Here is a 16,809-nt window from a genome sequence, read left to right on the forward strand (position 1 = left end):
AGGAACGTAGGTCTAAGTGCTTTGACCTCTACACAGAGCATCTGATGTTCCACCAAGAACTACCCTGCTCTAAGTTCCAGTCATTTTCATACTATCTCAGGGGTCTTGATGGTGATCTTCGGGCCACCATGATTTGCATTTCTTGCTAACTCCTATGTATTCCAATTCTAACTGAATTTTCATGGTTTCATTTTTTTTTTTTACATGCCAAATGTTCATTCACTCGGAATTGTCAATGCAAATTTTAAGGAACATTTATACCATTAAGCTCAAGACATTGCATAGCGTACTTCTATAATGTGTATGAGAAAAGCTCTCAGGTTCCTGGGAGGCAAATCATTTTTAGACTTGTCTGACATATCTTGGGACTTGGAGAGTTCATCTCCACTAATGGAAATGAGACGACATAAAGATAGTTTCTAGTTGGAACTGAAATTTAGGATTCTAAAGTGGGCTGAAAAAACAGGTTCCATTCTTCATGTCATTTCCATGGCTCTGGGAAGCCCATAGATGGTTAAGGAACTTGTGGTCTAAACATGTTGTTGGCGTGTCAAAGAAAGCTTTCACTGCTATTAGCTCATTAACCACTTAAAAAATCAGCAAGCTGTGAATGATCATAAGTTACATGCCAGGTGCTCTGTTGGGACTTGGTTGTACTTCCTTTTCTCAAATGACTTTCCATCTAGCAGGAAAGGCAGATTGATAAGCATTTCATTGAGTTTTCATGCAGTAGGCATTGATTGCTTTGTAATCATAGAGGAAGGGGTGTTTATCTCTTCCTGAGGTATAGAAAAACCTTTTTGGGTTAACTCTTGATCTTTAAGGCAAGTGTTTGGCAGAATCATAGTCATACTGGCTCCCCACTCAGAGACTGCACCCAAGACTATATGCTCTGACCAGCCTGTCCCTGGAGGAGAGGTTTTTGTGGCTACTCCTGCAGTGTGCAGTGATGTTAGCTGCATACATAAGGCTTCCAGAAGACTGACTTGGGACCTCCAAACCAGCTCTCATATCTCAAGTCTCAATAATCCTACAGAAGCAGATAAGAGGGAGTTTATGACTGTAAAAGTGCAACTGGCTACTGACTTGGTACTCTGAGACTAGAAAGTTTTATGTGATAGGAGCCCCCAATATGTGGTATATGTCTAGTATTCACTCAAGTATGAGTTTGTTTCAGATGTCTTGGCAGTTGTACCCCTTGAAGGCCAACAGTTGTTTAACGGTCTGTAGGTGAGATCTAGCCCTTACTTTTCCAAGGGCCGACAAAATATCACGTAGGGACAGATTAAACGCAGAGAACCAGAGGCACAGAGCTAGATTATACCCTTTTTCTCTCAATGAGTTGGCTCATCAGGTACCTTTACTGGTGTACATGTGTATAAAGAACCTCTACAACTACCAGTGTAAAGTGTGGTGCAGTGATATCACACTCTGGCAGCATATGCGTTTGGTCAAACACATTGAAGAGCTCCAGAAATTCCCTTGAGCTGCAGTGGTTCCTTTGAACATGGACAGGCTTGTGTTGAGTACCTAATTCAGTTGCTAAGCAACTGGTAGCTGGTCTCACCTTTATCAGAAACCCTTAATTCCATTCATCCAGGCTCTCTGCCTTGGGTAGTGCCTTCTAAAGGCTCTGGACTATGCTTCTAGAACTAGACACAAAGAGCAATATTCTTTACTTGTAATGTATGTCCCTGGGATAAATGGACCCATGACACACAGGAAAAACAGCATTAAAGACAAAGGAAACAACTGACAAAGTGTGTATGTGTTTACAAATATGAAAAAACAATGGACAAGCCCCCTTCAGAACAGACAGCTTCATAGGTGAATCCTGCCACTTAAAGAAGAGTTAATACCTATCCTTCTCAAATTATTCCAACAAATTGAAGAGGAAGGAACATTCTCAGATTCTTTATATAAGGCCAGCATTACCCTAATACCAAAAATCAGACAAAGACATTACAAAAAACAAACAAACAAAAAAACAAAGAAAATTACAGGCCATAATCCCTGATGAATATAGATGCAAAAATCCTTAATGAATTACTAACAAACCAAATTTAAAAATATATTAAAAGGATCATGCATTATAATCAAGTGGGATTTATCCCAAGGATGCAAGGATGATTCTGCATCTGCACATCAATCATCGTGATACACCACATTAAAAAGACAAAAGGTAAAAACCATGATCATCTCAATAGATGCAGAAAAAGCATTTGACAAGATCCAACATCTATTTATGGTAAAAACTCTCAACAGAGTGGGTATAGAGGGAACACACTTCAACATAATTAAGGTCATAAATGACAAACCCACAAGTAACATAATATTCAACAGGGCTTTTCCTCTAAGATTAGGAACAAGACAAAGATGCCCACTCTCGCCACTTTTATTCAACATTGTATTGAAGTCCTAGCCACAGCAATCAGACAAGAAAAGGAGATAAAATCCAATTGGAAAGGAAGAAGTGAATTTGCAGATGGCATGACACTATATTTAAAAAATCCTAAAGACATCACCAAAAAACTATTAGAACTAATGAATGAATTCAGTGAAGCTGCAGGATATAAAATTAATATACAGAAATCTTTTGCATTTATATATACTAATAACAAACTATCAGAAAGAGACTTTTTTTGTATTTAGTTGTGATCTTTTGTGGAATTCGTGGATTAGCATTTTTCATTAATTTTGAAAATTTCTCTTCAACTGTTATATCTCTTCTATTCTCTTTTGCTTATCCTTTTGGAACTCTGATAACATGTGTATATAACTTTCTCACTCTGTCGTCAATGTCTCTGAACACATATCTCTTTTTAGTTTTTCATCTCTTAGTCTTCCTATTCTGCATTCTGAGTAATTTCTTCAGATTTGCTTCCCAGTTCAATAAATACCTCCTCAGCTATGTATAGTTTACTTCTCAGCCAATCCTTTGAGTTTCAAATTTCAATTATTTTAGTTTTTATTTTTTGGAGTTCTGTTTGGTTCTTCCACAAATCTGACTAGTCAAATTTAAGTCTCTTATTCTTTTGTCCCTTTGTCATAATTTAAATTCTTCTTTTAAAGTTTATTAGACGTACTATTTTAATTCTGCTTCCATTATTGTCAATATCTGCGGTTTTTGTTGTTTTGATTTTATAGTTTATGTTTCTGGTAACTCTTGCACATTGTGGCTTATTTATTTGTGTGTATTCACTGATTTTGTGTGATAATCTCATGTACTTTGGAACTTTACCCTTGGGAATTCCTTGAGAACTGTGTAAAAAGTACAAATAAGAAATAAAAGAGTAACAAATTCTAAGAACATTTCTCCTAGTTCTCTCTTTTAATTACATCTACTTGGTCAGACTGTCCTAAATATAGCCTCCCTGTCCTTCTCTCTGGGTGCCAAGCCCCTCTCCTGTTCCAGCGCCCAGCTCTGAGTTTGGTGTGGTTAGCCATTGTTTATAGTTGTCCATTTTGATCCAGTCAGGGAATCCTATATAGGTCTGTATGCTTGAGTGATTAAGAAGTAACTGAATTAACAGTTAAATATCTATTAAGTCTATAAACAAACACTGTCTTCTTTGAAGCAAGATTCCTTTGGAATTTGTGTTCAAATAAACTATTGTGTTAGAACGTTTCAACTCAACAGAAAGTGTCAGGGAAGAAGAAAAAGAACTTTCCTCCTGGTTTTGGAAGGTGCTTCTGTTCGCAATGATTAGACTTCAGAAACAGGCCCAGTCTGGGAATGCTCAAACAAATGCAAAATATACGCATACACACTGTTTACAGGAAATGTTCCCCATGAAATTCCACAGGAGAAGGACGGGCACAAATATCATCCGTGGGACCAGTGAGGGATGTGAGCAAAGAGAGGCTGTAAAGAGAGGGTGATGGGATGATGGTACATATGAAATGAAAATAGCAAAACAGTCACAATGGACAGAATTTCCACTTGATGAAATGAATTTTAAGGGCCGGACTGTGCACTTGGATGTCAGGAGCTGGAAGCAGCTCTGTCCTCTTCTTCCATTCAAAAGCTGTCCCATTCCTGGCACGGGCCAGTGACACTGTAATCTGCAGATCTGAAGAATGTCCTGGCTAGGCTTTTTTTTTTTTTTAAATTCAGGGAAACATTAATGCAGTCACTAAGTGCTACAGGAATCTTTATGCTTATGCCCTCGTTGGTAGAGCAGAAATCTCTTTCATTAAACTACATTTGGTGCCATGTTTCTCCCCCTCACTCAGGATCTAGTAGGTGAGTCACTCTCTTTCCAATCAGTCATCCAGTTCCTCCCTACACTTACCTGGAGGGAGAATCTTTAATAATGTCACATTGGTCACGATTGCAGTATGTTTGCCATAGGAATCAGCAAATTAGGAATTTGAGGGGTTTTTTTTTTAGAACATTTGCTAACAATTTACTGGTATACCCCTGGCTATCTCCTCTTCTTATATCAGATAGATTTTCACAGAACAGAAATTATTTTCAGGAAAAAAAATATTTTCTGCAAGTTACTAGCCCTAATCCATCTATCAGAGAAAGGAATGACACATTGTGGTGATTCCTGACTCCTGATTACATCAACTAAGATTGCAAGTCAGCAGACAATGACCGAGTCTTCTTGGCATCCAGTCAGTGGCTGAATTCAGTGCCCCCTCCTCAGCTTGTTTGTGATTGGAGGATAACTTGTTTCACAGGGCCAGGTTAGCCCTCAATTACTAAGCCAGGGACAGTTTTAGGGATCCAGCTACTGATGTTGCAGAAACTCTGAAACAAGTCAAGTAAAAAGATCTGTATAAGCCTCAGGGTCAGGAACAGATCTGCCTGTCTCTTCACTGGCAAATGGCCACCTTCACGTCCCTTCCCTGACTTTGTTCCTGTTAGGTGCTTGATGTGGGGTAACTGTACCGAAAAAGGAGTGGTGGGGAGGCCGCTCTGCCTGCTGTTAACCTGGAAATATACTTCAGCTGAACTGTTCCTTTTCTGGCAAACATCATAAATATCCTCTTGCAGAGAGAAAGGTGTTTGGAATTAGCACAGTTACATTCAGTAGGTCAGTGAAGAGAGGGAGAAAACAACGAGACGAATAGAATCCTTCATCAGTCAGGCTAGAGCGTGGGCCAGAGACCATTCTTTTACCTGAGTGATATCTGTAGTCTCTACAGAAACACACACATTCTAAAATCAAATTCACACAGACCTGAATTGCTGTTCCTGTAGTCTTGAAGTCTGCCTGTCAAGCGTTGGCGGTTGCCATGTGGTAATGGCTGTTACTGTGGTGGTGTTGAGCATATCATGCTTTGTAACTTTTAGAGAAAAATACATCTTTTAAAAAATAATAATAATATAAACCCCCAAGCCTTTTACATTGCATATTCAATAATGGAAAACAAGGCAACTTGCAAGGCCATCTCCCTTCGTTCCTCCTGTATTTGATCATTTTTTGCCAGTTGTGTCCCTGGGTTTTTTGTTGTCATTGCTCTTGTTCCATCGTTGCTCTCTTCTCCCAGCCTGCCTGCCCCAAGTCCTGTGTCTTTAACAGTTCTCTAAGCTCCTTCACATGAGCCTGATAGCATCAGAAGGGATAAAGGAAAGGGCTTGATTTCCTGAGGAAAGCTGATGATTCATCCAGTTAAACAACTATTTAGTTGCTAACAAAACAGCGAAGTTAACAGTTAGGGGGCATGACTTGTTTCTCATAAAATTTGTGTTAAAAGACAAAAAGCATTGATTAGAAGTTTATGTATGAAACAAATGGTTATATATTAGAAGCATAGAAAACCTTTAATTTATGGCTGCTGATTAGAAATCTAGGACCAGCTCTTATCTGACTCACCAGCTGTGTGACCTTGAAAGGTCACTTTACTTTTGTAGCTCTCAGTTTCCTCATCAGTTAAACAAGTGCCTAGGCCCCCTCCCAGATCAATTTATTTAGAATCTCTGGAGTGGGGTCTGAGCCGTTCACATATTTTAAGGACCTTCCAGGTCATTTTAATGCGCAGTGAGTATTGAGAACCATTTTCTAGATGAGTGGTTCTCAAACTTTTGCATGCATCACCTGGAAGACTCGTTAAAACACAGATTTTTGGGTCCTATCTCCAGAGTTTCTAATTCAGTTATTTCTGGAGTTGGAATGAGTCTGAGAATTTGCATTTCATATAGGTTCCTAGGTGATCCTTATGCTGCTGTTCCAGGAGCCGCACTTCCAGAACCACTGGCCTACGTGATCTCCAATATGCCTTTTAAGTAGGAAGCCCTAAGCCTCTATGGCCTGGCGCCTTACGCTTAGTGCACGCCTGTTTCTCTGATATACTGTGTATAGTGGATGGCAAAGAAAATGACCAAAAAACTTCTTTCCTGTCTGCATACCCTCTTACATTGTGGCATTGCCACTTTTTCTATCAAGAGATAGAGTCCAGTTTTCCATGCTCTTCAATCTGAGCTGGCCTTGATTGACCTACAACAGAATGTGGCAGAAATGACATTGTAGGAGTTCTGACCCAAGGTTACAAGAGGCCTTGCAGCTTTTGTTCTCTCATTGACCTGAGACCACCGTGTAAAGAAGCTCAGACCTGTACCTTGGGATTAGAGGCCACGTGGAGAGAAAGTCCCAGCTAAACCTTTTTGAGCCTCATAACTTTAGATGCTCATAGTGGGTTTAGTACAGGTCCTGCAACACAGAGTTCAGAGACTAATATGTAAACCTGCTGTTGTTGAATTGTTACTGTTTTGTAGCTTTGAAGAGCTGACTGTTTTATCTTCCCAGTACCCTCTTTTAGGAATCAGAGAGGTTGTCTTGGAGGAGGTGATCCCTGAACTAATATGTCATAGTCCTAGAGGAGGCACAGTGTGTTCCTTTATTCATCAAAAATTTTTGAGAGCCTAGTTCATTCCAGGTACTACTTTGGGGGGAGGCACACAGCTGTGAGCAAAGGAGGTGAAGTCCCTGCCTCCTTGGACTGATACACCTGAGGGGGAGGAGCCCCTGGTTTCCCTTGGAGACTTACCCCACTCCTCTATAGTCATCTTTTTGTGGACAGGCCTGCAATCTGCTGGAATATGCTCTGTGGCTACAAATCAAACCTGCCCTGCAGATATTCATGGCAGCCAGGGTGGAGGTAAAGTGGAATCAGTCTGGAAGCTCTAAGTCCCCGCTGGGTTACTAACTGGGTAAGGCTGGCTATGGCCCCAGGTAGCAAGGAGTAGATGACTGTGAAAACCAGCAATTCATGTGATTCCCTCTGAGTCTCCAGAGGCGAAGCTGTGAGAGATCAGAGTGACACACTAGGAAATGCGGGTTGGGACTGCTCTTTCGGACGAGGGTAGATTGTAGATGTACAGGTGTCTTTTCCATAAAATTGTCCTGGCAGAAAAATAAATCACAGCTTAGGTATGTAGGTCAGGACCTGTCAACTGTTCTTCTGGGAAGCCTCAACACCATCTGGAGGGTGGATGGGACTCTGAGTGTGGAGGGACAGGGTTGGGCAGTGTTCATAATCCTTCTAAGAGTCAGCTGTGTGTATTTTCTTGGGATGGGATTGGTACCCGTGTTGGAGTAGCTGTATAGAAAGCCTCCAGCCTCCCTCTAATTTCAAAATCTTTGTATTCTTGAGGATATATGTTTGCATAAAGATAGGCAATTCCTCTCCAACCCCAGAGCTCTAACTATTTTTGAGGGCAAGAAATGGCCTGTCCTCACCTTTTCCCCAAACCACCCTTCTGCCTCAGCCAGGCTTACAACATTAGTTTCCATGATAATATCCCTCACAGGGGCCCAGTGACCCTCTGGAACTGGTCAAAGGGACAGTATTATTGCAGATCAAGGTTGGCCAGGAGTCAGGAGTTCACTCCTGGGTACCTGGTAGCTCCCCCAGCTGAAGCCTATAGATAACTCAGGGGTTGGGGACACCCGCACCAAAGTCTGCTCCTCCTACAGCTTATTAATGCAGTTTATTAAGAAACTTTTCAGGATTCCTCTGCTGCATGAGGAAAGAGTCAAATTTCTGGCTCTCCACTCACAAACTAGATGGGAATGCCAGTCCCTTCTTCTGTGGAATCTGGTCTATGTTTTCCTCTGCACACAATCAGATGACATCACTAGAAAAGCATGAGTGCAGGCTTTGCAGTAGGTTGAGTAGAGGTTGGTAGGGTTCTCAGTGCCACTAGGTTGCACAAAGCAAACAACCCTTGTGGATTTCCCCAGTTGAGAGGAGAATACTTGAATATTTTTATTCACCCCCGGAGGGTGAAGATCTTTGTCTCTATGGCCAGCCTAATACTGGTGCCCCTTACACTCTGTCTAGGAGTAAATTTCCAGGTATTTCTGGGTGCACAGCAAGCTGGTCAGCAGCAGCAGCTGCTAACTGGGCACTGGGCTCAACTGAGGCCCCTGGGATAGAATGAAGGTGGGCTGGCTTCAGGGTGAGGGTATTAGCACCACGGAGGAGCTAAAATGGGCATGTTGAGAATAGCATGGTATGTCTGTAGCAAGTACCCACCATCCCTAGAAGAGAAACTTTGGGAATTAATGTTACTCTGAGTCACACACAAACCACACAATTAACTCTATCCTGAATTAAAATTTTAAAATTTCTTGTAGCATTACTATCAAGAATATGTATTTATTATAGTATCACTATCAAAAATACATATTAATACATAGCCAAAGCCAAGAGCAAAACATAAGGAATATTCAGGCGTTGGTTAAAAGCTAGTCTTCCAGGAGGCCCAGAAGGTTAGATGGTAATGAGATGAAGGATGTGAGATTCTGTTGGCAGTAGTCACCAGTTATGACCCTAGGAAAAAAGGCAGAAATGGGGACTATGTGGAGAACTAGGGGTATCATGCAGGCCTGAAGCACTGTTTCTGCTAGTGGTTCGTCCTAAGGCCGGCAGACTTAGAGAACAGTATATGGCTGGTATGGACAGCGAAGACAGACATGAGAAAACAACTCTCTAAAAATGTGCCTTAAAGCAATAAACAAGACCGTCTTGCTCAGCAAGCTCAGATTGGGAAACTCCTGCCTTCCCATGCTTCTCTGCATCATGGCCACTGTTCCAGACTCCTTTCCTTCCTCTCTGTTCCAGCTCAGGGCTTGGAGAGCTCTCTGAGAGTAGCACTGTCTGCACCCTGGCCCATTTCCTCACTGCCTTCTTCAAGCTCAGATGCTGGCAGGAGAAAGCTGCCTATGCCTGAAGGTCTGTTCCTTAGTAGGCGGCCCAGTTCCCTCTCATAACATTCAGCGGCTTGCAGAAGATCTCCATTCATCTTGTGAATTAATCCTTGCAGATACCAAGAATTTGGTGCATTTTGTGGGACCTGATTTTCAGCTACATTCTGTAGTTGGCATTTCATCTTTTCCTTCTCAGTTGATTTTGTGCCTATGGGCAATAATGTTGGACATCCAGTGTCTTCAGACCTCTCATGATACTCCTGAGAATTGCAATAATGCTGAGGGAGTTGTTGCCTCTCAGTGTTGGGGAGCTCCTTACTGACAGCTAGCTGATAACAGTCTCTCATTTCCGGGAGCTTCGTGAGATCACTATATGCATGCAGAGGATTTAGTCCCTTCTCAATGGGTTTATTCATGTAGTCGATAGGAAGTTCCCGAAGTTCTTCAATCTTCTTCCTATTCCCATTAGTTTCAGAGTCTCCCGTCTTCTGAATTTGTTTGCCTTTTTCCCTATAGCAGGACTCAATCTGGTGATAGAGGTGGCTATCGTTTGGCATAGATTCCAGTGCCCTTAGCAACAATTCAATAGCTTTGTCTAGATCACCTTTCTTTTGGTAAAATTTGGCTGCATTGCGAAGGACATCTGTTTGGCGAGGAGCTTCTTCTAGGGCCTTTAAAACCAACTGCTCCCCCTCAGTGTCTTCATTCATCTTCTGCAGTGTCAGGGCCAAGAGAACTTTGATATACTGATTGTCAGGGCTCAGCTCAATGGCCTTCTTGAGAACATCGACAGAGAACTGCTGCTGTGGCTTATCATCCAGACTGTACATCGCGATGGCCAGTCCAGAGGAGAATTCTGGGTTGTTGGGCTTCCCTTCCAGAGCCTTCTCAAAACACACTTTTGCCCTTTCGTTTTGTTTTCTTCCACACTTTAGCAGTGTCCACCCTTCTTCACAGTCAAGCTCAGGACACTCAATACTGTAAGGATTTGAAAACTTCTCGCATACTTGTTTCACCTTGTCTACATAAACCTGAGCTTCTGAGAGTCTTCCCAGGTGGTAGTAGACCCAGGCGTAGTTTCCCCAGGTGACCAGACTTCTGACTTCTGCCTGGTTGGTGCGCTCTTGCTGGATTAACTCTTCAGCTTGCCGTAAGCATTCCAAGGCGGCTTCGTTCTGACCATTTAAGTGTTTTATGTAGGCCAGCAAGTTGTACATTGTAGCTCTGAACTCAGGCTTTAAAAATTCAATCTGGTTACACACTCTGTCTTCTAGATCATGCGAGACACTTTCTTTCTTAAATAAGTTCCATGTGAAATGGCATTTCAGCTGCAGAAGGATTCTCTCCAGAGAATTCTTGTTGACTTCACTGTGGAGAAAATAAACATAGTCACTGTGATATGCACCTGCCAAGCATTGTACCCTGTGATGCAGTTATGGGTTATTTTGTGTGTCAACCTGACTGAGCCATGAGATGTCCAGCTATCTAGTTACACATTCGTTCTGGTCCTATCTGTGACGGTGTTCTCAGAAAAAAATGAGCATCTGAATCAGTAGACTGAGTAAAGCAGATTGTCCTCCCCAGTGTGGATGGGCAGCATCCGATCTGTTGAGGACTTGAATAGTATAAAGGCATTTCAGTGTTTCAACACACGTTTATTGCAGTTTACTGTGCAGTTACCATGCAGTTTGCACGCACCACTGAAGTCTTATCAAGCATCTTTTCTGACCAGTATTATTCAGCCATAAAGAAGGAGGAAATCCTGCCGTTTGAGACATGATTGGATCTTGAGGACATTACGCTAAGTGAAAGAAGCCAGACAGAGAAAGACAAATGCTGCATGGTATCACTTATGTGTGGAATCTTAAAAAAATAAAACAAAAAAACTCATAGAAACAGAATAGAAAAGTGGTTGCCCAGGGTAGGGGATAGGGGAATAGGAAAAGGTTAATTAAAGGGCACAAACTTCAGCTATTATACGATGGATAAGTGAATAATGTCTGAAGATATAATGTAAAACATGGTGACTACAGTTTGATAACACTGTATTACATAATTGAAATTTGCCAGTGATGTGCACTTTAAATATTTTATACTTTTATATGTCAATTATACTTCAATAATGATGAAATTTAAAAAAAGAATTAGCTTGGAAATTCTTATCATTTTTTTCTTCTGTGTAGTTTAGTTACATAAAATAGTATGGTTTCTTCCCCCTTTAAATTTTCAGTACGTATTGATTGTATGTTAACTGACATATTTAAGTGTCATATATAGTTGACATGTTCATGATAATGTTAACATATTTGACTTAGTTGATAAAAATAAAACATTTGAAGATAAAACTGATTTAATTAAAAGAACTTAAAATACTCTTGCCTTTTCAAAAACCAGTACTCCAGGGGCAGGTTATAGCTTAGTGGTAGAGCACGTGCCTATTAGCATGCTCGAGGTCCTGGGTTCAATCCCCAGTACCTACACTAAGATAAATAAATAAAAACCTAATTACAGCCCACCCAATAAAAAAATAAAAGTTAAAAAATATAAAAAATTAGAAGACAGCTTAAAAAAAATACTCCAAACCAAAAAAACAATACTCCATTTGACAGTTTCCTCACTTACTAATTTATCTCAGATGTGTTTTTGAAAGTTGCTCTAAATATTCTTTATGTGTGTATGTATAAAATTTAATAAATTACTAAATAATACATTTAGAAATGTGAGGGGAGGACAAGCAGGTAGGTTGATGGCTGCAGTAACCTGATAAAGAGAATGTCTAAGTTCAGGTGAAACAAGAGGAGTTGGCCATTCATGGGGGCATTCTTGCCCTTCCTACCTGGATGTTTGGGGTCTGGTAGGAAATATTGGGGAAGTGGTAGTGCCTCTGGCCCAGGAAGAGATTGTTCTCAGCCTCACGCTATAGCTGTGGGGTTTTGCTGACCAAAGCAGATAAAAATAGCCCTGCTAGTCCTTAGGAAATACCCAGAATCAATCCACTGACAGCCTTTCCTCCTCCTGCTGACCTGTCTGGAGGCTGACAGCCTGTTGCCACATCTCCTTCCAGGGTCTATTCAAAGCCATTGCTAGAGTAGAATCTTGAAAGTTGCAGAAAGAGGCCCTGTTTAAATGATAAGAGTAGGAGTTTCCAGGAAAATCTCAGGGAGCTCAACCATGGATGTTCTGGTTATGCTATCATGGAGCATATGACCCTGTGAAGGGACAGGCAGACCTCATGCCCATTTGGTTGTAGGCACTACCCCAGGAACCCATCACTTCCAAAAGTGAGCCAAGGAGCCCTCCAGAGCAGTGCTTCTCACACTTCGTTGTGCACGAGGACCAGATGAGCTGAGGATCGTATTAAAATACACATCAGGGATGCTGCCTTTGCAGCAACCTCCCGGGGATGTTAGACTCAGAACCCACCGTGAGTAGCAAGATTTCAAGAAGACTTCACTTTTTGGCAATGATTGCCAATCACCAGTTTCTCATCCCTAAAACACCCCTTAAAGAGGTAAGCGTTGCTTTATGGCAACACCCCACCCCTCCCACTCCCTACCCACTTTGGGCTTCCTCCATTCATATTTGCACATGTACAATGCGGAAAGCATCTGGTGTGTATCTAAAGTACCTGTTGTCCCCTTTAAATATGTATTTTTCCCCCTAGGCCTTATTTCTGTTTTATTCTATCAGGATTTCAGAATGCAGGGCCCAATAATTTGCATTCTGTTAGAGCACTCAGGTTGGGTGTGATGCTGGGCTTCTGCCACATAGTTTGAGAGACTGTGCGACACTTACTCCCTGTTCATAGTTTACTCGAGAGGTCTAGCATGTTTGTAAGATGATGACTCAGGCAGACATATTCCCCACTTCTGAAAGAGCAAACTTCAGGGCACATGTGACCTCATTATGAATTGAAGTTTTATCATGTTGAATTCATCCTTAGCTCGTTTGCTGAGAAGTAAGCATGCTTTTAAAATAACCACATCAACCACAACAAAACTCGCAAAGCTCTGACTGAGTCCTTTCAAACAGAAGAAACAAAACGGGTTCAGCGCCTCCAGCAACTTTCCTCCAGGCCCGGGCCTTCACTGACTAGGTTTTGTCTGAAAGGATCTGAGACCTTTCCTAGGCTCTCCCCACAGACCCCATCCCTCTCCAGCTGCCAGCTCTGCTGGGAGCACTTCCCTCAGGGCCTGACTCTGTAAATCAGAAAGAGCCACAGAAGTAAAAATGCATGAATCTTCAAGAAGACAGATTTATGATCAAATGCATATTAATCTATTAGCAAACATGGAATCCACATAATTCAGGAAGCTGCACCCAAGAACAAGATTTGTAAGAGATTCTCAACTTCTCATCAGAGAAGCGGGGAATTTTTACCTCATGAGGGCTGTTTCCTTGCAATTCTGAAAAGCTGGGGTTCAGGCTGATTTTATTTTCTCCTTGTGGATGACAAGCAGATATAGAGGAGGTTTCCACTCAGGATGCTAGCTGCCAGGTCTGTGCTTTTTAAGACAGGAAAGAAAATCGAAACTGGGACAATGCTATCAAGATTCCAGCTGGAGAGAAGCTGAAACTCAGCCTTGGAGAGCTGAGCTCATTCTCCACTGGGAGTGTATTCTATACAGATTCCAAAACCATGTGAGAGTTTGAAAGAAGGCATTATAGATGCCACGCAGATTATAATCCTTCCTCACAGAAATTTGGATGCAGCCTGAGGGTGGGCTTGGGCTTGGGCGTCTGCATATTTTTTATAAGCACCCTGGAAATTCTGTTGCAGGAGTCCCTGTTCCACGTTTTGAGAAGCACTGTCCTGGAGGTATTTTGAAAGGCAGTTTCCCATTTACTTGTGGGAGATCATGTAGTGTATTAAACAGCATGTCACACAATCTAGAGTAGAGGAAAATAACCATAGGGTACCTGGATTTCAGTTATCTCTTTGACCGGCTTGGAAACATTTCTTGAAGCACATCATTTAGCTTTATTTCCTCACTTGTAAAATGGCCTGGAATAAATTTCTCTTTTTCTTCCACCCAAATTACAGGGAACTGTGGCTTAAGGAGATCCACTTTTACCTTTATTTAAGGTATGCCTCTAGGTACTCTAAGGAGTGATCCTCACTCTCCAAAGGGGGACCCTAAGGGCCTAGTCCTTCTAGTCCCTGCCCCTCCTCTCTAACGTGAGCATGATTAAAAGCATTAAGACATTTCACCCTGTTGGCCTTTGTACACAGAGCCAGAAGATGCTCAGCACTGGAGTTCAGCACCTTAGTAATGACCCTGCTCTGACACCTACTTTCTATATGATCTCTTGGCCAAGTAATTTGCCCTCTGAGCCCTGTTTTCCTCATCTAGAAAATAAGGCTAATAAAAAATAATAGTCTTTCCTTTCTAGGGCTATTAGGAGGATGGTATGAGATAACACATGTACAATATTTGACAGAGTGCACTTCCAACTACTGATCACCTAGATACCGTTACCTCTGTGATCACTGGCATGTCAGTGTTATAATTTTAACTGAATTCTGAGCGTGTGAAGCAGGCAACAGAGTTCCTCAGTGGGTGGGGTGGAGGAGAGCACTTAGCAGCAGGTATGAAATGCTTCCCCGGGTGGTTTTCCCCTTTGGCAATTTTTAGCACAGCTGGGGAGGAGCAGCCCAACCTGCCCCAGTCCCTCTGGCCCCTGGGAACAGGGCACCTTGATGTGGGCTTCAGGACAGCATAGTCCAGACAGCCTCCCTCAGACTGCCGCAGGTCAGTGGCTCTGGTCACACCCAAGCGCAGGCACTGCCAAACTTAGGCAGACTGGCTACCCGGGTGTTGGGCAAGGCCAGGTTTTTCTGGTCAGTCCACCCATGCAGACACGATTAACGTCACTCATGACCAGGAGCCCAACATATAGGAAAGGGTGACCTGAGGCATTTGGCAATGAATCCCTCTTACCCACCCCATCCTCAAACACGAGCCTGCAGTGTATTCGGGAGCCCTTGGATTTTCCTGTCCTCACTCCCCAAGTGGGTACTACGATGCTCCCTCCTCGGGCATTTAACCCTTCAATCCCTTCCCGTGGGTGTTTGTTGGGAAAGTCTTTTTTTTCTTTCAGTCTGTCTTTCCTGATGGTCTCTCTTATGGTAGAACTCCAGCAGGTCTATGTGCATTTTTAAAAATCACATTCATTAAGATTATTTTACATACAATAAAATGCACCTATTTTAAGTGTACAGTTCAATGAATTTTGACAAATGCAAATACCCAGTAACTGCCACCACTATCTCCTTAAAGACTGTTTGCATCATCTCCAGATATTCTCTTGTGTGCCTTCCTAGCCAAGCCCAAAGCCACCTTCCACCACCCCAGGCAACCAGCACTCTGTTTTCCTTCACTAGTGATTAGCTCAGTATTGGGAAAGAGATTAGGTCATTATGTTTTGAAGAGAAATTATTTTCTGCTGCTCACGAGCTCTCATTACAGCAATAAAAATGAACTCTAAGGGGGAAGATAACAGCTCAAGTGGTAGAGCACATGCTTAGCATGCACAAAGTCCTGGGTTCAATCCCCCGTACCTCCTCTAAAGATAAACAAATAAATCTAATTACCCTCCCTCAAAAAAACAAAGCAAAACAACAACAAAATAAACTCTAAGCATTGGGTTCATTTTCATATAAGGAATGGAAAAAATGCCCATCTGTAAGGATTGTTTTTTTCGACTTCCCACCTTGAAGTGATCAAACTTTCAGGGCAAAAGTCCCCTCAACATGAGTTGGGTTTGCACTACCAATTCTATCTTTAATAATACCTGTTGAAAAGAAATGCTTCCTTTTAAAATGACAAAAAGAAAGCATCTTAGTCCTTTCAAAGAAAACACCAGAACAGCCCTCAAAGAGTAATTCCCTTAGCGCCAACTTTGAATCGGCAGGCTTTGAGCCTGAGTGGACCTAATCACTTCTGCCAAGCCTCCCTTTCGTCCAGCTCCTGGCTCCCAAGTCCACCCAGGGAAGCTTAGGGAGTTTGTGTACATACACGAGAAAAAGACACAGAAGTAAAAACTGCCCATATTGGTAAAGGCACGTTTAGTCCACAAGCAACAGGAGGGACAACTCAAGAACTTGCCTGCACCAGAGAAGCTCAGCTTGCAATTTGGTTTAAAAAAAAAAAAAGGTGGAGAGTGCTTGCCTTGCTCAAGTGTGCTTGCGCGTTCTTACCTCACTGATGTCATGATGGTTGTCTCTTCTCTGCTGTTCTGGCCAAGCCGACTTGTTCAGAAATCTTTTGAGTCTGCCTGAAGGAGATGCTGAAGGAGCTATATAAAGGGGATGCGGGGTGGGGGAAAGGCATCACCTGATTCTTCCTCCCTGCTTCTGAGTGCCCGCCTTTATGAAAGGGAAGAGCAACTGGAAAGTGAAACTAAGTTAAAATCGAGAGGAGGAAAGGAAACTTAACATTGAGGTCTGCCAAGACTCAGCAGAAGTAAAAAGTTTAAAATTATGGCTCTGAAGATACAGTTTGGAGGAAGGTGAAAGCACTCCCAGGAATCTGACCCTAAATCTAGGATGTGTCCCAAGAAACTGCGTTTTTAATAAAGTCTGGAGGAGATTCTGATGTGGGGTTTCCGGGAGCACATGATGTGAAGGACTGCTCCAGAAATA

General features: G+C 42.2%; 2 protein-coding genes and 1 non-coding gene across 3 annotated transcripts in view; 2 read left to right on the forward strand and 1 right to left on the reverse strand.

Moving 5' to 3' along the window:
• The window catches only part of LIPA (lipase A, lysosomal acid type), a 118,330-nt gene that overhangs the window by 18,063 nt on the left and 83,458 nt on the right, over nt 1-16,809 (forward strand). The window lies entirely within an intron of this gene.
• Nucleotides 8,568-16,714, reverse strand: IFIT3 (interferon induced protein with tetratricopeptide repeats 3). The gene is made up of 2 exons (XM_010971239.3): nt 16,366-16,714; nt 8,568-10,532 (listed from the first exon to the last, which is right to left on the reverse strand). The coding sequence occupies exons 1-2, from the start codon at nt 16,377-16,379 to the stop codon at nt 9,080-9,082; spliced, it is 1,467 nt and encodes a 488-aa protein (XP_010969541.2). The 5' UTR covers nt 16,380-16,714; the 3' UTR covers nt 8,568-9,079.
• Nucleotides 11,569-11,644, forward strand: TRNAN-AUU (transfer RNA asparagine (anticodon AUU)). Its single transcript is given in 2 exon segments — nt 11,569-11,605; nt 11,609-11,644. It is a non-coding gene; the product is annotated as a tRNA-Asn (tRNA).

The sequence above is a fragment of the Camelus bactrianus genome, chromosome 11, assembly GCF_048773025.1.
Source record: "Camelus bactrianus isolate YW-2024 breed Bactrian camel chromosome 11, ASM4877302v1, whole genome shotgun sequence".
NCBI classification, from domain to species: domain Eukaryota; kingdom Metazoa; phylum Chordata; class Mammalia; order Artiodactyla; family Camelidae; genus Camelus; species Camelus bactrianus.